Genomic DNA, 19115 nt, shown 5'->3' with positions numbered 1-19115 from the left:
TAGCCGGAGGCTGATGGGCTTCTGGGGCAGTGCCCTGCCCCTGCCTATTGCAGCCCATGTGGGGCCGATGCCAGGGGCCCTGAGCGCTCTGGCCAGGGCTGGCTGTAGACACCAGCTTAGCAAGCAGGTGCCTGGGGTGGCCACTCCAGAGAGGGGCAGCTCGTCCAGCTATTCGGCGGCAATTCGGCAGAGGGGTCCCTCACTCCCGCTTGGGCAAAGGACCTCCTGCTGAATTGCCGCAGATCGCCATCGCGGCTTTTTTTTTGGCTGCTTGGGGCGGCAAAACCCCTGGAGCAGGCCCTGGCTCTGGCACCAGCCCAGCAGAGGGCGGGTGAGTCGCTGCCTGGGGCACCATGCCAGGAATGGGTCCTGCTCTCACCTGGGCAGTAGGGGGGGTCCTGCTCCTGCCTCCCCCAGGCTCTGACACCCGCAGGGAGTCCCTATGGGATGATGGTCCCTCCCCCCATGGCACCCGCTTGCCGGGCAATGGCCCCTTCCCCCGTGGCACCCGTCTGCCGGGCGACGTCCCCTCCCCCATGGCACCCCCCTCCAGATGGCAGCCCCTCCCCCATGGCCCCGCTCTCTGGACGACGCCCCAGGCCCCACCTGCAGGGTGATGGTGGAGAGCTGCCCAGCCAGGGCCCGCAGCAGGACGCCGTTGGCCTGGCGGGTGCGGAACATGAGCCCCGTGTGCCAGGGCAGCGAGATGCTCAGGGCCAGGTTACTCCAGGCCACCAGGCTGCTGCCCACGAACCGCTGGGGATTCGCCATTTCTGCAGGAGACACCGGCTCAGCCCATGGGGCCTGCTGCTCCCCCTCACAATAGGGGCCTGCTCCCCCGCACATAACAAGGGCCTGCTCCCCCTCACACAACAGGGGCCTGCTCCCCCACACACAACAGGGACCCACTGCTCCCCCCACAACGGGCCATGCATTCCTGGGACCAACACTTGGGCAGCGGTTTGTGGCTTCATTTGTGTAACACCTGCCATCCCCCTGCCCAGCTTTGTCCTGGAGCCTCCTGTCTGCCCCCCCAAACCCCTGCTGAAGCCCCCACCTGGTCCCAGAACCCCTGCCTGCCCCCCTGAGCCCCCACTGAAGCCCCTGCCAGGCCCCACAGCCCCGTACCTTGTCCCCCTGAAACCCGCACCTGCCCCCCAAAACTCCCCGCCTGCCCCCCTGAGCCCCCGCTGAAGCCCCCGCCTGGCCCCAGAGCCCCCTACCTTGTCCCCTTGAAACTCGAGCCTGCCCCCTGAAACTCCCCGCCTGCCCCCCTGAGCCCCCTACCTTGCCTGCAGTTCTTGCCCCCGAAGCCCAGGGGGCACTGGCAGCTGAACGTGTCCCACTGGTTGACACAGGTGCCGCCGTTGTGGCAGGTGTTGCTGTCACAGACGTTCTTCTTGGCAGAGCAGCCTGCGGGGGGGCGAGAGCCAGGCTGAGCCCCTGTCGATGGGGGGGTGTTCCCCAGAACGGGGGGGCAGATGATGCTTTGGGGCTCAGGGAGAAGTACAGACCCAATGCCAGCTCCTATCCCAGCCCCCCCCCGGGCTACCCAGCACCCACCCTGCACGGTGCCCCCCAGCTCCAATCCCAGAGCCCCTCCTCTCTCAAGGACCGCCCAGCACCCCCCCAGCTCCTATCCCAGAGGCTGCCCTTGGGCCCACCCCCGACACAGTGCCCCCCCAGCTCCATTCCCAGGGCCCCCTGGAGCTGCCCAGCACCCACCCGGCACGGTGCCATTGTTGGCGATGAAGTCAGCCATGTCCAGCTGGCGGTTATCGATCAGCAGGTTCCGGATGCAGCCCACGAACTGCCGGTTGCGCACCGGGAAACTCTCCGGCAGGTCAGGGACCCCGCCCAGGAGCAGGGGTCCCGTCAGATCCAGGGACCTGGCCAATGGAAGCAGAGTCACATGGGGACATGGCCATGGGGTGGAGGATTCCTCCCCATTCACTACCCTGACCCAGGAAGCAGAAAACACTCTCCTGCCCAGGGTGGGCTAGCAGGGGCTGTGGGTCGAGAGTGAGAGGCACCAGTGGAGCTGGGGGGAGCCCAGGGTGGGCTAGCAGGGGCTGTGGGTCGAGAGTGAGAGGCACCAGTGGAGCTGGGGGGAGCCCAGGGCTGGGACAGCAGGGGCTGTGGGTCGGGATTGAGGGGCACCGGCAGAGCTTGGGAGAGCCCAGGGCTAGGATAGCAGGGGCTGCGGGTCAGGAGTGAGAGGCACCGGTGGAGCTGGGGGGAGCCCAGGGCTGGGACAGCAGGGGTTGCGGGTCAGGAGTGAGGGGCACTGGCAGAGCTGGGAGGAGCCCAGGGCTGGGCTAGCAGGGGCTGCAGGTCGGAAGTGAGAGGCACCGGCAAATCTGGGGGGAGCCCAGTGCTGGGCTAGCAGGGGCTGCGGGTCGGGAGTAAGGGGCACCGGCAGAGTTGGGGGGAGCCCAGGGCTGGGCTAGCAGGGGCTGCAGATCAGGAGTGAGGGGCACCAGCAGAGCTTGGGAGAGCCCAGGGCTAGGCTAGCAGGGGCTGCGGGTCGGGAGTGAGAGGCACCGGCGGAGCTGGGAGGAGCCCAGGGCTGGGCTAGCAGGGGCTGCGGGTCAGGAGTGAGTGGCACCGGCAGAGCTGGGGGGAGCCCAGGGCTGGGCTAGCAGGGGCTGCGGGTTGGGAGTGAGGGGCACCAGCAGAGCTGTGCAGAAGCCGCCTGGCCCCACACATGACCCCCTGCCTGCCTGGGAGCCCCAGCGAGTCTCTTACTTCTTAGTTCCCGACTGCATCCCCCGCGCAGAGCAGGAATAGTTCCCCAGCACCTCGCCAAACTTCAGGGCCACGGCCACGTCGCAGTCGTCCACCGTCACCATGGCCACCTTCTGATCCGAGGGGCCCTGGGGCACCCCCAACTTCCCAATGATGGGCTGTGGAGAGAGCGAGACCCCAGGTGCAGCAGGTGACTGGGCAGGGCAGAGCCCCACACAGGGCAGAGAATATGCTATGGGGGCTGTGGCACAATCAGCACCTTCCCAGCCCAAGGGATTTGGGCACCAGTCAGACTTTCGCTGTCATCCCATCATGAGAGCAGCCCAGCAGGGCCGTACCCCAGAGCAGAGGGGTCCCCAGCGCTCCTGGAACCCAGATCTCAGCCTGCACCTGCCAGCGGGAAGCAGCTGGCAGCCTGCAGGTGTGTGGGGTCAGGGAGATCGGCAGCCCCAGGAGCTGCCAGCAGAGCCAATTTGCCAGCACCCACCCAGCCAGCTCATGGCCCGACCTCCTCCTGGCCGGCTCCCTGCCCAGCCAGGCCCTTGGGAAGCTGGCCCTGCCATGGCCCTGGGGGAGTCAGGCTCCAGGACTCCTATCCCCCAGGCAGTGCAGTGAGGGCCTGTGACCAAGTGGCCTATGTATGCCTCAGTTTCTCCAGTATTTCACACAAGGGCGGCTCCAGGCCCCAGCACGCCAAGCACGTGCTTGGGGCGGCATGCCACGGAGGGCGCTCTGCTTGTCACCGGGAGGGCAGCAGGCAGGCCGCCTTCAGCAGCATGCCTGCGGGAGGTCCACCGGAGCCGCCGGACCTGCAGAGCTCCCCTGCGGCATGCCACCGTGCTTGGGGCGGCGAAATGTCTAGAGCCGCCCCTGATTTCACAGGGTTACTGGAGGGGGTCTGCTCTCGGGACAGGCTGACACAGGTGAATGGCACCCAGCTATCTGCGCCAGGCAGGCCCTGGCGACCCCATCTCAGTGGGGAAGACAATAGCAAAGCCAACCCCCAGACCAGCGACACCTGGCGCCCAGTGCCCCAAAGGAGGAGGGATTCCTTACCCCCAAACCCCCCACCCCGGGTGGGAGGGCAAGGAGGGGGAGCAGAGCTGGCTGCAGGTCCCCTGGAACAGAGTGAGGACAGACGGACGGACAGAGCCTGACCAAGGGGAGCCGACACTTTACCCCTGCTCTGTGCTACCCCCAGGCCTTAGTCTGCTGTGCCCAGCAGGCAGGTAAACCCGCACGGTGCTGGCAAATGGCACTAATCCAAGCCAAGCCGCCACGTCTCTGCCAAGAGGCTGCCTCAGGGCGTGGCCACGCGGGACACACTGGCGCATGCCAGTGCAAACACTAGCTATGCCTGTGGGAGGGACTCTCCCCTCGCTGCAGTTCACCTGCCTCCCGCCCCCAGCGACCTGGTGCCATCTACACCCGCGTCACTCGGAGGTTTCACACTGCGCTCATGGACAGCTCGGGGCAGAGCTCCCAGTGTGAGGCTATGGGGCCCACCCTGGGCAGGAGAGTGGGAGCCCTGGGACTGGGGCCTCCACCCCTCCCCCAAGGACGCCCCACCCTGGACCAAGGGTCTCAGATGCTTCCTGAGGGTCCCACCCCACAATTGCCTCCTCCAACTCTCTGGGGGCCCAGGGCAGGAGCCCCCCACCCCCCACCCCAACCAGGGACTCTATTTCAGCATCAAAATTTGTGGCCGGCTGAGAATTGAGGGGGCTGGGGGAGGTGGGGGGATGCAGCGAGCTCATCACCAGGATCAGCCCATAGCGAGGGAGGGGCTGGGCTGGGCCCGGGGCCCAGTGCTGCCCCCTGGGGGTCTGCTGGGACCTCTAAGTGCCTTGGTGATCGCCCCACGTCCCCAGCCCTGTGGCACGGCTGGCAGGCATGGCACTGACAGGCAGCTACCTGGATGCCCTGCCCTCCAGATGCCCGCCAGCGCTGCCCCACTCACCTGGTTGTAGTACTGCAGTCGGACCGTGTGCCATTGCCCATCGCTCACGCCACCCGGCACAGACGGAGACACTGTGGTGGTCGACTCGCCTGGGGGGAGCAGGGGGATGCTGGTTACCGCAGGGCCATGGGGGAGCCACTGCCTGAGGTGGGCAAGGGAGCCCAGAGCTCCCCACCCAGCAGCAGGGAGCTGGGCCGTGGGAGGGGAGCAGGATCTGGGGGCAGAGGGCTCTGTGGGGAGCTGCACGCTTGGGAGCCAGGGGGTGAGAGGAGCTGGGGGGAAGGGGAGGTAGGGCCAAGGGAACTGAGAGCCAGGGAAACTTGGGCGAGGGATGGGAAGGGCCATTGTGCCGAGGGGAGCCAGGGCCAAGAGGAGTCAGGCCCGGGGATGAGGGGAGTCGGGCCCAGGGCAGAAGGGAGTTGGGCCCAGGGCTGAGGGGAGTCGGGTCCAGGGCAGAAGGGAGTTGGGCCCGGGGATGAGAAGAGTTGGGCCTGGGGGTGAGGGGAGTCAGCTGGGGCCAAGGGGAGCTGGGCCTGGGGCAGAAGGGAGTTGGGCCTGGGGCCAAGGGGAGCCGGGTCGGGGCCTAGGGAAGCCTGGCCCAGAGATGAGGGGAGTCGGGCCCGGGGATGAGGGGAGTGTGACATTATGAGTGTGACCTAATATCTCAGAGAAAGATGACAGGACCAGAAAGAGTTAATTAACTCACAGACTGACCTGACCCATGGCCGAACTTTAGAGACTTGTTAGAAAATATGTAAATGAATAGAGCTTTGAAATGCAAGTCTGCATTGTTAGAGGTAGAAGGGTAGGTGTTTGCTCAGGTCTTGTGATGTAACCAAACAAGTCTTGTCTATTGCATAGCTTTGATTCAAAGATAAAAAAGGAATATTAACGTTTAGGAAGATACTTGAGTGAAATAGTGTTATTGTCTATATGTCTCTTTGAAGATTGTGGCAACCTGTATCTGAACTGTTTAATGGATAAATTACCCTGTGCTAATTGCTAGGATGTTTGGGAGAAGAATTAAGCCTGTTGTTTCTCAGGCCAAAAGGCTGCTGGAAATTTATAAAAACCCTGGGACACGATCCTACTTCATCTCAGATCTGCTTTGGGTTTCAAGAGGAGGAAACCTTAAGCCATAAGGATTGAGATCCCCAGTCGCTGACTGGAGTCACTCTGAATATGGACATTGGACTATAACCTATGGGCTATTTCTAAAAGCTCATCTCTACTATGTATCTGAACCTCAAGAATTGAATTCAAGTCTATGTATATTGATCTTTTAACCAACACTCTCTCTCTCTTTTTTTTTTTAATAAATTTTAGCTTAGTTAACAAGAATTGGCTATAGCGTGTATTTTGGGTAAGATCTAACTTATAATTGGACCTGGGTATATGGCTGATCCTTTGGGACTGGAAGAACCTTTTCTTTTATATGATGAGATAAGATTTTCAGTAATCATCATCATATCTGACGTGTGTGTCTGGATGGAGGCCTGAGGCTGGGCACGTTAAGGGAAGTGCGGTGTTTGAACTTCAGAGTAACCAGTGAAGTACTATAGAAGCTGTTCTGTGCTGGCTTGGTAAATCTAAGTACTGCAATAACCACCAGCTTCTGGGGTTTGTCTGCCCCATTTTGTTTGCAGTTCACCCTAATTGAGTGACCTTGGCTGGCTCCCACAAGCAGCAGCCTCACAGGGAGTCGGGCCTGGGGCAGAAGGGAGTTGGGTCCGGGGCCTAGGGGAGACGGGCCCAGGGATGAGGGGAGTTGGGCCCAGGGATGAGGGCATTCGGGCCAAGGGATAAGGGGAGTCGGGCCCAGGGCCGAGGGGAGTCGGTCCCGGGGCAGAAGGGAGCCACGCCCGGAGATTAGGGGAGTCGGGCCCAGGGATGAGGGGATTCAGGCCAAGGGGAATCGGGCCCAGTGCTGAGGGAAGTCGGGCCCGGGGATGAGGGGAGCCAAGCCCTGGGCCGAAGGGAGTCGGGCCCAGGGATAAGGGGAGTCGGGCCCAGGGCCAAGAGGAGTCAGGCCAAGGGGAGTTGGGCCTGGGCCAGAAGGGAGTTGGACTTGGGGACGAGGCGAGCCGGGGCCGAGGGGAGTCAGGCCCAAGGATTAGGGGAGTTGGGCCTGGGGCAGAAGGGAGTTGGACCTAGGGATGAGGGGAGCCAGGGCCAAGGGGAGTCAGGCCCGGGGATGAGGGAAGCGGGCCCGGGGCCGAAGGGAGTCGGGCCCAGCCAGGCCCTACCTGCCGAGAAGGTGAGCTGGATCTGCTCACGGATGATCTCCAGGGCCACGAAGTCATGCTTCTCGTTGAAGCGCCCATTGTACAGGAGCAGCCCGTTTCGCTCCTTCGTGGCGAACCTGCCCAAGGGGGAGAGGGTGAGAGCAGCATCCAGAACAACACATCCCCTGGATCCCTCACAGCCTGAAATGGGCTGAGAGAGCCCAACCCCCCGGGACCCTCTAAGATGGGCAGGAGCAGGGTCGTCAATTAGTTTGTGTCAAGGTCCACATTTCTTGGTCAAGGGTCCAGACTCCAGAGAAAAAAATAACAAAATGATAATAAGTAAAGGAAAAGATTTCGGGGTGTGTTCAAAAGCATCTGGCTTTCCAGATTTGGCCTGCTGTCCCCCTACTGATGAACCCTGGGCAGGGGCATGGCCAGAGGACCGGTGCATGGAGGCACCTTGGCCTGCGTGGGGAATGGATGGCATCAGGGCACAGAGTTAAGGTGGGTGTTGGTCACAGTTAAGGGGGCATCAAGGCATAGTTAAGGGGGCATTGGGGCAGAGTTAAGGGAGGCACTGAGACAGAGTTAAAGGAGGGAGCATCCAGGCAGAGTTAAGATGGGTGTTGGACCAGAGTTAAGGGGGCATCAGGACATAGTTAAAGAGGGCATGGGGCAGAGATAAAGGGGACATCGGGTCAGCATTTGGGGGGGCATTGGAACAGAGATAAGGGGGGCATCCGGGCAGAGTTAAGGGGGCAGCAGGGCAGAGTTAAGGTGATGGGCCCACATGGAACATTCTCCCTGTGCAGTAAGGCATGAGTTCAAGGCTGGGTAATGGCGATCCCATCTTTGCTCTCCCCACAGCAATTGGAGTCTAAAGGCAGCCATGGCCTGGCGCCCTCATGCTCCCCGATCTCCCCCAGTCAGTGATCAGAGGAATAGCAAGGAGCCTGCAGAGTAGCTGACTGCAGCACCCCTGCATGTGTGGGGAAAAGCTGGGCAAGGCCCAGACCCCACGCCATGGCAGCCTCACCTCCCTGAGAGTCAGAGACTAGGGCTGCTGGGCTGGTTCTGGGCCTTCCTCAGCCCCACGGATGCCAGGAACAATGAATATAATGGGGCTGGGACTGCAGGGGGCTGTGGGTCGGGACTGAGGGGCCAGTGAGCATGGTACATGGAGGTACCAGTGACACAGGAAAAGGCAGAAGGGGTACAGAGAGGGTATGGCTGGATGGGGGTACAGAGGGAGGTATGGCTGAAGGCCAAATTTAAGCTGCTAGGGAAGAGGTTAAAGTCCAGGACTCCCTGGGAGCATTCTCTGAAATCTCCCAGTTCCACACGCAGGGCCAGGGAGATGGGCAGAGCTATGGTGTGTCAATGCGGGGATGAGACGACAGTGTAGGGAGGAGGGAGGCTTATGAAAGGGAAAGGAGGGGCCGATACTGCAAGGATGGGCTCTGCCTAAACCACAATGGACCCAGGTTGCTGGTGCGTCGAATTAAAAGGTCGTAGAGCAGTTTTTAAACTAGGGGCTGGGGGAAGCCGACAGGTGTGGAGGAGCTCATGGTTCGGACAGACACTCCTTAGGGGATTCTCTCTGTCCTAGTAAGGTGGGGAGGACAGAAGCTGATAAGTACAGTTAGGAGCGGAAGAGAAACAGATGAGAAGAGTCCCAGACAATTAAACAGTGACGCATTTTATAAATGCCTGTATACAAATGCTAGAAGTCTGAATACTAAGATGGGTGGACATGAGTCTGGTATTAAATGAGGAGATTGATGTATCAGGCATCCCAGAAACTTGGTGGACTGATGCTAATCAATGGGACATGGTAATACCAGGGTACAAGTCCTGACCGAGTGGGTCATGCTGGTGGCGGAGTGGCACCGTATGGGAATGCAGAGAGTCCAACAGAGTAAAAATCTGAAATGAATCAATCTGTGCCGTATGATCTCTAATAGGTAGGAAGGTCAATGCTTGACCACTAAAAGTAGGGGAACATGCTACCGACCCCCTGAGCCGAATGGTGATGGTGACTGAAAAGCTCCTGGAGCTCAAAGAGGCTATACAATAGAAAACTCAACAATAATGGGAGATTTCCCTCTCAATGGAAGGAGAAACTGAGGCACAGGCAATGACTTGGGCAAGAGCACAAATGGAGTCAGCAACAGAACCCAAGAGTCCTGACCACCCCCCTCCTGCCTGCTTTTAACTATGACACGCCACTCCTCACCCAGAGCCAGGGTAGAGCCCAGGAGCCCTGGTCACCTATGTCCTGCTCTAACCATTAGACAAGACATCCACACAAAGCACCGCTGATCTCCAGCCCCGAGGAGCTGTTCCAGCTTCCACAGGGTGTGCTGGAAATTCAGGGACTTGGTCGGGGGCGGCTCTTGGCTTTAAAAGCAAAATCAACCCTCCCCCACTATACACGTCCGAGCCCCAATCCCCACACATCCCTTCCCCAAGGTCAGGGCGGGTCTGGTCTGGTCTCTTCCCTTCGGGAAAACCTTCCCATTGCTCATCAGCCAACCTGTTCTCACCCCAGCTGAGGGCTGGGGGCACTGGGGGCTGAGGCTGGTGGCACAGAGGGAGGCTGGGGGCTGGGGGCACTCAGGGCTGGGGTACTGGGTGCTGAGGGTACTGGGGGCACTGAGGGGGTCTAGGGACTGAGGGGTGCTGAGGGATGAGGGCTGTGAGGTGCTGGGGGCTGAGGAGTGCTGAGAGCTGGAGGGTACTGGGGGGCACTGGGCATGCTGAGGACTGGGGGGTGCTGGGGCTGAGGGGCACTGGGAGGTGCTGGGGGCACTGACGGGTGCTGAGGCTGGTGGCACAGAGGGAGGCTGGGGGCATTGAGGGCTGGGGTACTGGGTGCTGAGGGTAATGGGGGCCCTGAGGGGATCTGGGGGATGAGGAGGCCTGGGGGCACTGGGGGCTGAGGGGTGCTGAGAGCTGGAGGGTACTGGGGGAGCTAGGCATGCTGAGGACTGGAGTTCGCTGGGGCTGAGGGGCACAGGAAGGTGATGGGGGGCACTGAGGCTTACTTGGGGGAACTGGTGGGTGCTTCCTGAGCCTGACTGCTCTGGAAGAGCATGTCCCTCTGCAAACAGGACGCTCCCCCAGCAGGCCGTGCTGCCCTGGTGTGGCACTAGGGGGCGCTGTTATACAGGGCACAGGCAGGAGCTCGGCAGGGGGCTTGTAGCCAAATTCCAGACCAAGCCCATCAGTGTCAGCCAAAGCGTCTCCTGCCTGTCCCTGTGGGCTGCCTGTGCAAAACGGCCAAGGGTGGCTCCAGGCACCAGCACACCAAGCGCGTGCCTGGGGCGGCAAGCCACGGGGGCACTCTGCCAGTCACCGTGAGGGCGGCAGGCAGGTTGCCTTCGGTGGCATGCCTGCAGAGGGTCCGCTGGTCCCGCAGCTTTGGCGAACCTCCTGCAGGCGTGCCGGTGAATCCGCAGGACTGGGGACCTCCTGCAGGCAAGCCGCGGAAGGAAACCTGCCTGCCATGCTTGGGGCAGCAAAATACCTAGAGCCGCCCCTGCAACGGCTGCTGGGTTCCACCCCAGAGGTGGCTGCATTTGGACCCTGACGGATGAGATGGGAGAAGGGTTTGACACTGGGTGCCGTGGGGCACAGCTACAAATATTATTATAGGTGCTGGGGCAGCACCTTGCGGCCGAGCTCAGGGTCCCGTGCTGCACACGGTGTGACCCAGGCCATGCCCTGAACAGCTCACACCATGACTATACGCAGGCTAGCAGGGGAAACTGAGGCACAGCGAGAGGAAGTGACTGGCCAAGGTCACTCAGCAGGGCAGGTGGGTGTCCTGAGTCCCAGCGCTCTGTCACTGGCCCCCCCATGTATCCAGCACCACATGCCCATTGGCCCACCCCCTAACAAGTGCCCAGCACTGCCAGATCCTTCCTCCTCTGCACTGCCAGCCATTCACTCACCTCCTGGTGCACCTCTGCTCTGTTGGGCCTGACCCCATGTCCAGCAGGGGGCAGGTGCCCACCAGCCCCTTCCAGCAGGGATGTTCTGCCCCTTAGCCCCCCTAATGCTGACTGCAGCACCCCCAGCCAGGGCAGCAGCACATAGGGCGCCCCCCATGGCCACAGCCCAGCAATTTGCCAGGCTATGGGGCTGCTGGAGGGGGCCATCCCCTCCGCCAACCTGAGCAACAGGCCTAGTCCCAGCCCCAGCCCCCCATACCAGCTGCGATTCATTACCCGCTGTCAGTGTGCGGCAGCCCCCCGTGGGGTGATAGCCCCAGCCCCGGCCATGGCTCCCACCCCAAGACAAAGGGCCCTGGCTGCCCTGCAGAGGCTGCGGCTGGCTAGCTCTTTGTGCTGGGATGACAATGGCTGGAGATGGCAGGATTATGGGAAGGGGGGCCAGGCCCATTGATGAGGGCTGTGATCTCATCGCAGCTCCTGGGGATAATCTCTCCCATCCCCAACCCCCGCCCAGCCTGCTCTGCCTTAGCTGGTGGGACAGCAGGGCAGGGCTGGGCCGGGCAACGAGCCTGGAGGCAAGGGGGAGCAGCTGTTCCAGCCCCAGCCTTGGGGGATCCTCTGGGGGGGCCAGGCCTGGATGGCGAACTCGCAGGAAAGAGCCTGGGAGGGCAGACACCCCACCCCACTGGCAGCTAGACCCCCACCACGTCCAGTCGGACAGGCCCTGCAGTGAGTGGAGGGGGCTCCTGCATCGGGGAGAGCCAATGGAGGAAGACCCCCATGTGTCCTGCTGGAAAACAATGGGCTCATTCTGGAGCAGGATAGGGAGGGGAGGGCCCCGGGCTTTGGAACAAAGATGCCATTTAGTGTCCACCTGCCAGACCCTGACCCCCAGGGGATCTGCCGTGGCAGGGCTGGGGCTGGGGCCCTCCAGATAAGAGCTGCCACAGCGGGTCAGCCCAATGGTCCATCGTGCCCAGTAGCCTCGCTGGAGCAGAGGCAAACAATCCCAGGCTGGAACTCTCCTTCCAGAGGATATGGTTGTACCGAGGACACCCCTCCGGGGAGGGGCTCCCATTATGGAGGAGCGGGGGATTCGAAGATGAGAGATACAGAGAGCTGGGTTGTGATGAGCGGGACACCTGCAGGGTGAATTGCTGCCTGAGTGGAACTCATGAGACATCTAGACGGCCTGGTAGGCAGTGCTGGGCGGAGCCGGTGGGTGTGGGACCTGCAGGTACCAATGACATAGGGAAAGGCAGGAGAGAGGTCTTGGAGACTGCTAGGGAAGAAGTTAAAGTCCAGAACTCCTTGGAAGCATCTCTGAAATCTCCCAGTTCCACACGCAGGGCCAGGGAGACGGGCAGAGCTATGGGGTGTCAATGCAGGGATGAGCTGATGGAGACCAGTGGCTCTCAATCTGTCCAGACTGTCCCCCTTTCAGGAGTCTGAGCTGCCTTGTGTACCCCACATTACACCTCCCTTCAAAATGACCTGCTGACAAACTCAGACATAATAATACAAAAGGGTCACAGCCACTAGTACTGAAACATGGCTGACTTTCTCGTTTTGACCATATAATTGTCAAATAAATCAATTGGAATCTAAATCTTGTCCTTACAAATCAGTGTAAAATACACAGAGCAGTACAGACAACTCGTCGTCTGTATGAGATTTTAGTCTGTACTGCCTTTGCTAGTGCTTTCTATGTAGCCTGTTGTAAAAAAAGGCAAATCTCTAGACGAGTTGATGTACCCCTGGAAGATCTCCCACGTCCCCCTGGCTGAGAACCATTGGTGTAGGGAGAAGGGGGTTAGGTTTACAACTGGAAAAGGAGGAGCTGATGCTGCAAGGATGGGCTTTGCCTAAACCACAATGGACCCAGGTTGCTGGCGTGTCTAGTGGAGCAGTTTTTAAACTAAGGGCCAGGGAAGCCGACAGGTGCGGAGGAGCCGATGGCCGGACAGAGATGCCCCTTAGGGGAGGAGCTATTATGGGGATTCTCTCTGTCCTAGTAAGGCAGGGAAGGGAGGAGCTGGGAAGGCCAGGCTTGTGGGCAGGGAGGTGTTGAGTGGGTGGCTGGGAAGGTGGCAGGGGTGTGTGTGTGTGAATGGACTGTCCAGTTCACTGACAACACAGAGGACGAGCTGGGAACCCACCTCAGCCCCAGCTCCGCAGAACCCTCGGCCCCAGGGTCCTCTGCCACTGACACGCAGGCAACGGCTTCCCACCCTGGGGCCAGCACTCACGTGAGTGTGATGGCCCCCAGATGAGGTGCCAGTCGCCCAGCCCCCCTGGTCGGTGCCCCCCCAGCACTCACATGAGGGCGATGCCCCCGGATGAGGTGCCAGTCCCCGCCCCCGGCACTCACGTGAGGGTGACGGTGAAATGGAAGCGCTGGCGCAGCCCCCGGAAGGTGACGAAGGAGCGGGCGGGGAAGCTGCGGCTGCTCATCTCGCAGTAGGGCTTCTCGTAGTCCCCCGAGGGGCAGTCACACTTGAAGCCCCCAACCAGCAGGTTGGTGCAGGTGCCCCCGTTCTTGCAGACGCCCAGCGTGCAGCGGCCCAGGCGGGCGTTCACCTCACAGTGCTCTCCTGTGGGCAGGGGCAGCTGTCAGGGGCAGTGCCAGGGAATCCCCCGCCCCAGGCATGTGCTGCTGGTCCCTGGCTGGCACTGAGAGCCAAGGGCACAGCACCCTGCTGCACCCAGCCCCCAGGAACTAATCGCCCTGCACCAGACAGCACCCCCAGCTCGAGCCCTCCCAATTCTCCGGCTCGCCAAAGGTCTCACCAGCCCCAAGCAGCTCCCCACTGCCACACACCTGGCACACGCCCTCATGCCCGTGACCAGCCAGCCTGGCGCACTGGGGTACCTGACCAAGCAGGGCGCGAGCTCCAGGCCCCACTCACAGCCAGGGACTTGTCTTCGCACATGGCTCCCTGGGATGGCAGCACTGGTACGTGGGCGTGGGGGTCTGCATAAAGCCGGGGGCTCCGCTGCTTGCCTGGCAAACACCGTGGGGCATGAGGCCAGCTGGAGCCCAAAGGGACATGGGTTCTGCTGACAGATCCCAAGCTGGAGGCTGCCCTGCTGGAGTGATGCCAGGGAGCAGGCGCTTGCCCTGAGGCTGGGAAAGGGGGTGCTGCAGGCACAGGGGGAGGGGCTGCGAGGCTCGCTGGAGTGAGGGCATGGCGAGTTAAAAACAGGGCGGAGATGTGCACTTCTTGGGATGGGCAGGATGCAGGTGGCAGCACTTCACACTGGAGCGGGGCCTGGGAAGCTGGGACTGGGGCAGGCCAGAGGGCAGGACACCCAGCTCCTGGGTGAGAGGGGAGTGGGCAAGCAGTGTGGCCTGGAGCACTGGCCTGCACTCAGAGGAGCTGGGTTCTGATCCTGCCTTTGCTAGGAGACCTTGGGTGAGTCCCCCCCGCTCTGTGCCTCAGTTTCCCCCAAACAGGAATAAGGACCCTGAGCACCTTGTGACGCATTCAGAGCTCTACAGCTGGAAAATGCCATTACCCCCCATAATCGAGGCCCAGAGAGCTGGCCTGAATTTCAATTCCAGGGGTCCTGTGCAAGACCCATCAGCTGTATGCGCGGCTGTGACTGGCGGCTCTCCCTGCTGTCAAGCAGGCCCCTGAGCACACAGCAGATAAAATAACCCGGGGAACAGAGGTCTGGGAATTCACAGAGATGAAAGTGCTGCCCCGGCGCCCCAAACCCGCAGCCCAGATACCCGCCCTGCTTTGCTCCGCCTCGGGGGCACTAATGGGATGCTCATCCGCCCTATCATGTGCTGCATGCAGCCCAGCACCCGCCCAGCCCTTTAAACAGCAGGTGCTTTTAACCCCCACTATCCCGCTGCCTCCTGCCGCTCAGACAATAACCAGGCCGGTCAGTTTCACTGCCCCACTGCTGGGCTGCACCCCCGCAAGGGGGAGGGGCCTTGGCTGGGTACCAGCGCCAGCTTCCATGGGGACTGGCAGCATCCAGGGCACTGCTCACTTGGCTTGTCTGTAAATCTAAGGGCCAAATTCTCAGCTGATGCAAATTGGTGCAATGGGGCTGCACTAGCTTACACCAGCAGAGAACTGGGCCCACCCTTGATGTGTCAGCAGCCTGGAACCCATAAACAGATAGTTAAGGGTTAAGGGTTAACAAGCTCAGTGAACCTGGCTGACACCTGACCAGAGGGCCAATCGGGGGACAAGATACTTTCAAATCTTGGTGGAGGGAAGTTTTTGTTTGTGTTTTTTGGGTTGTTCTTTGTTCTCTCTTGGAATTAAGAAGAGCCAGACGTGTAACCAGTTTTCTCCAATCTTTCTGAAACAGTCTATCATGTTCTAAATAGCAAGTACTAGATAGGAGGCGAATTAGTCTTTATATTTGTTTCCTTGATTTGCAAATGTGTATTTTGCTGGCAGGATATTTCACCTCTGTCTGCTGTAACTTGTATCTTATGCTAGGGGGGAGGGAGTCTCTCTGGTCTATGTAGCTGAGACCCTGTAAACATTTTCCATCTTGATTTTACAGAGATAATTTTTACTTTTTCTTTCTTTAATTAAAAGCTTTCTTTTTAAGAACCTGATTGATTTTTTTTCTTGTGTAAGACTCAAGGGGACTGGGTCTGAACTCACTAGGGATTGGTGGGGGGAAGGGGTGGGGGGGAAGGTGAATTCCTCTCTGTTTTAAGATTCAAGGAGTTTGAATCACACTAATCTCTGTGTTAAGATTCAAGGAGTTTGAATCACACTATCTCTTAGGGTAACCCAAGGAGGGGAAAATCTGGGAGGGGAAAAGAGGGGGAATGCTTTATTCCTCTTTGTTTTAAGACCCAAGGGATTTGGGTCTTGAGTCCCCCAGGGAAGGTTTTTGGGGGACAGAGTGTACCAAACACTATATTTTGGTTGGTGGCAGCGTTATCAGATCTAAGCTAGGAATTAAGTTTAGAGGGGTACATGCAGGTCCCCACTTTCTAGACGCTAAAGTTCAAAGTGGGAATAAGATCTTGACAGCTGGGTACCAGCGCCAGCTTCCAAGGGGACTGGCAGCATCCGGGGCACTGCTCACTTGGCTTGTCTGTAAATCTAAGGGCCAAATTCTCAGCTGGTGCAAATTGGTGCAATGGGGCTGCACCAGCTTACACTGGCAGAGAACTGGGCCCAGCCTTGATGTGTCAGCAGCCTGGAACCCCGCAGAATCTGGGATTAATGACAACAGCAGCTCTGGTCTATCTGCACCTCCTGCTCTAAGCAGCCAGCGTGTTCCCAGCCCAGAGACCCTGCACATGCCAGCCCCATGCTGCACTGCAGTCCCGCAGCCAGGAGACCCAACAACAAGAAGCCCGTGTGTACACAATCCGGCTCACACGACAGACCCGACAACAAGCCCGTGTGTACACAGTCCGGCTCACACGACAGACCCTACAACAAGCCCGTGTGTATACCGTCCGGCTCACACAACAGACCCGACAACAAGCCCGTTTGTACACAGTCCGGCTCACACGACAGACCCGACAACAAGCCCGTGTGTACACAATCCGGCTCACACAACAGACCCGACAACAACAAGCCCGTGTGTACACAGTCTGGCTCACACGACAGACCCGACAACAAGCCCGTGTGTACACAATCCGGCTCACACGACAGACCCGACAACAAGCCCGTGTGTACACAATCCGGCTCACACGACAGACCCGACAACAAGCCCGTGTGTACACCGTCCGGCTCACACGACAGACCCGACAACAAGCCCGTGTGTACACAATCCGGCTCACACGACAGACCCGACAACAAGCCCGTGTGTACACAATCCGGCTCACACGACAGACCCGACAACAAGCCCGTGTGTACACCGTCCGGCTCACACGACAGACCCGACAACAAGCCCGTGTGTACACCGTCCGGCTCACACGACAGACCCGACAACAAGCCCGTGTGTACACAGTCCAGATCACACGACAGACCCGACAACAACAAGCACGTGTGTACACAGTCCGGCTCACAGGACAGACCCGACAACAAGCCCGTGTGTACACAGTCCGGCTCACACGACAGACCCGACAACAAGCCCGTGTGTACACAGTCCGGCTCACACGACAGACCCGATAACAAGCCCGTGTGTACACAGTCCGGCTCACACGACAGACCCGACAACAAGCCCGTGTGTACACAGTCCGGCTCACACGACAGACCCGACAACAAGCCCGTGTGTACACAGTCCGGCTCACACGACTGACCCGACAACAAGCCCGTGTGTACACAGTCTGGCTCACACAACAGACCCGACAACGACAAGCCCGTGCACATGCCCGAAGAGGAGTAACCACTGTGGTGACCGTTTTATTGCCAAGGGGACGAAGCACTGAAGGGGCCTGGCTGAAATCTGCTTAGAGCTGGTGGTAGGGTGACCAGATGTCCCGATTTTATAGGGACAGTCCTGATTTTTGAGTCTTTTTCTTATATAGGCGCCTATTACCCCCCACTCCCTGTCCCGGGTTTTTCACACTTGCTGTCTGGTCACCCTCCTGGTGGAGCAGGTCACTCGTGATCACAGGCCAGCACGTGCTGCCGTTGTTTGCTGGCTCAGGGCCGTAGCCTGGTAACTGTGTGGGGCAGGGGCTGTCGTTCCCTGTCTGTGCTGCGTCCACCCGATGAGGCCACAACGTGCTGCTCGACACCCACGTTTAGGGTGACCAGATGTCCTGATTTTAAAGGGACAGGCCCGATTTTTGGGTCTTTTTCTTATATAGGTTCCTATTACCACCCCACTCAACCCCCTGTCCAAATTCTTCACACTTGCTCTCTGGTCACCCTACCCAGGATCAATAACACTAATGGCCAGGGGCTAGGCCGAGGCTGCTGGTGAGAGACCCAGGAGCCGGTGCCTTGGGAAGTTGTAGATTTATGGCTGTTTCTATGGGAAGAGGCACCAGGAATCACCAAGAAGCAGATTAAACCTTTCAGCTGCAGCTAATACGAACTAACGCGTGAGGCGACTGCTTTGGCACGGCACTAATGCACGTGTGGGTGATGCGTCGGACAGGCAGGCTGGGGCCGGGACCAGGGGGTGGGATTGGTTTCTTTGCTATGACTTTGGCAGTCGAAGACAGAGATTTTGAACAAGCGATTGCAAGCTGTGCCCCGGGGCAGACTCCCACCACAGAGCCAGGGATGCAGCTGGGACCATGGCCAGGCGTGTGCCACGTGGAGACCGTCCCTGTGCCCAGGGCAGGGCGGGCAAGGAACTGGCACGTTAGGAAGTAAACCCCTGCCTTTTAGCATGGCTACTGAGAGGCACTTTGCCCTGCTGCATTATTCCAAATGCCCCCCTCCCCCAGCTCCATCTTTCTAACTTCCTGAGCAGGCTGGCACCTCCCAGAGAGCTGCTTGGCTGGGCCAGTGTCTCCCTCCCCCATGGCTTGCTGTCTTTGGGGTTTACCAGCAGGGCAGTGGGAAGGGGAACCTGTCCTGTGGCTCTACAGTTTCACCACAGGCCACCTGCGTGCGGCGCGCCAGGGATGCTGGGCACAGCCCAGACAAGCCTGGCTTGCGTGGATCGCAGGGGGAACAGGGTGCCCTGCAGAATGCACCCCCCCATCCTGTGCCCAAGTCTCCTCAAAAGCCGGGGCAAGCGTTCAGAAGTGTTCAGCACCCAGCAGCTCCCATTGGGACCCTTCTCACTGGGGGCGTTCTCCATTGCCCCAGTGGGGGAGGGGGATTCTCCAATCCCCCAGTGGGGGAGGGGAATTGTCCATTGCCCCAGTGGAGGAGGAAGATTCTCCATTGCCAGGGAGCTCACAGCTTTCTACAGTCCTGGGTCACACTCCCTTCAGCACCATCACCCCGTCTACAGTTGGGGAAACTGAGGCACAGAGCAGGGCTAAGGGCTAAAAAGAGAATCTGTGACCCAGCCAGGGAAAGAACCCAGGAGTTCCAAACCTCCGCCCCCACCCTGACACCACTCCCCTCTTAGAGCTGGGAAGAGAACCCAGGAGTCCTAGCTCCCAGCCCACATTGCTGTAACACCGGACCCCCCATGTCTCTCCCAGAACATGCCTGAACCCAGGAGTCCTTCCTGCAGCCATGTGTTCTAACCACTAGTCCCCACATCCCCATGTCCATCCCAGGTGATAGGGGGAGGGCAGGTTACTGTGGTGCCAGCAGCCTCCTGGGGCAGGGCTCGGGGGCAGGCAGTGCCAGGGACACAGGGGGGGGTGCC

The 19115-nt window shown here is 59.9% G+C and overlaps 1 protein-coding gene across 4 annotated transcripts in view; it reads right to left on the bottom strand.

Annotated features, from left to right (window-relative positions):
• CELSR2 (cadherin EGF LAG seven-pass G-type receptor 2) overlaps positions 1-19115 on the bottom strand; it is a 62884-nt gene that overhangs the window by 21934 nt on the left and 21835 nt on the right. For all 4 annotated transcript variants that reach the window (XM_050956053.1, XM_050956054.1, XM_050956055.1 and 1 more), the window contains exons 3-9: positions 13267-13489; positions 6955-7070; positions 4709-4797; positions 2749-2906; positions 1726-1889; positions 1288-1413; positions 607-773 (exon numbers count right to left, since the gene is read on the bottom strand). In XM_050956053.1, the coding sequence (XP_050812010.1) occupies positions 607-773; positions 1288-1413; positions 1726-1889; positions 2749-2906; positions 4709-4797; positions 6955-7070; positions 13267-13489 (1043 nt within the window). The remainder of the gene's footprint in view (positions 1-606; positions 774-1287; positions 1414-1725; positions 1890-2748; positions 2907-4708; positions 4798-6954; positions 7071-13266; positions 13490-19115) is intronic.

This window comes from Gopherus flavomarginatus, chromosome 5 (assembly GCF_025201925.1).
Source record: "Gopherus flavomarginatus isolate rGopFla2 chromosome 5, rGopFla2.mat.asm, whole genome shotgun sequence".
Lineage (NCBI taxonomy): Eukaryota > Metazoa > Chordata > Testudines > Testudinidae > Gopherus > Gopherus flavomarginatus.
The sequence above is the reverse complement of the archived record's forward strand: the minus strand, read 5'-3'. Positions and strand labels throughout refer to the sequence as shown.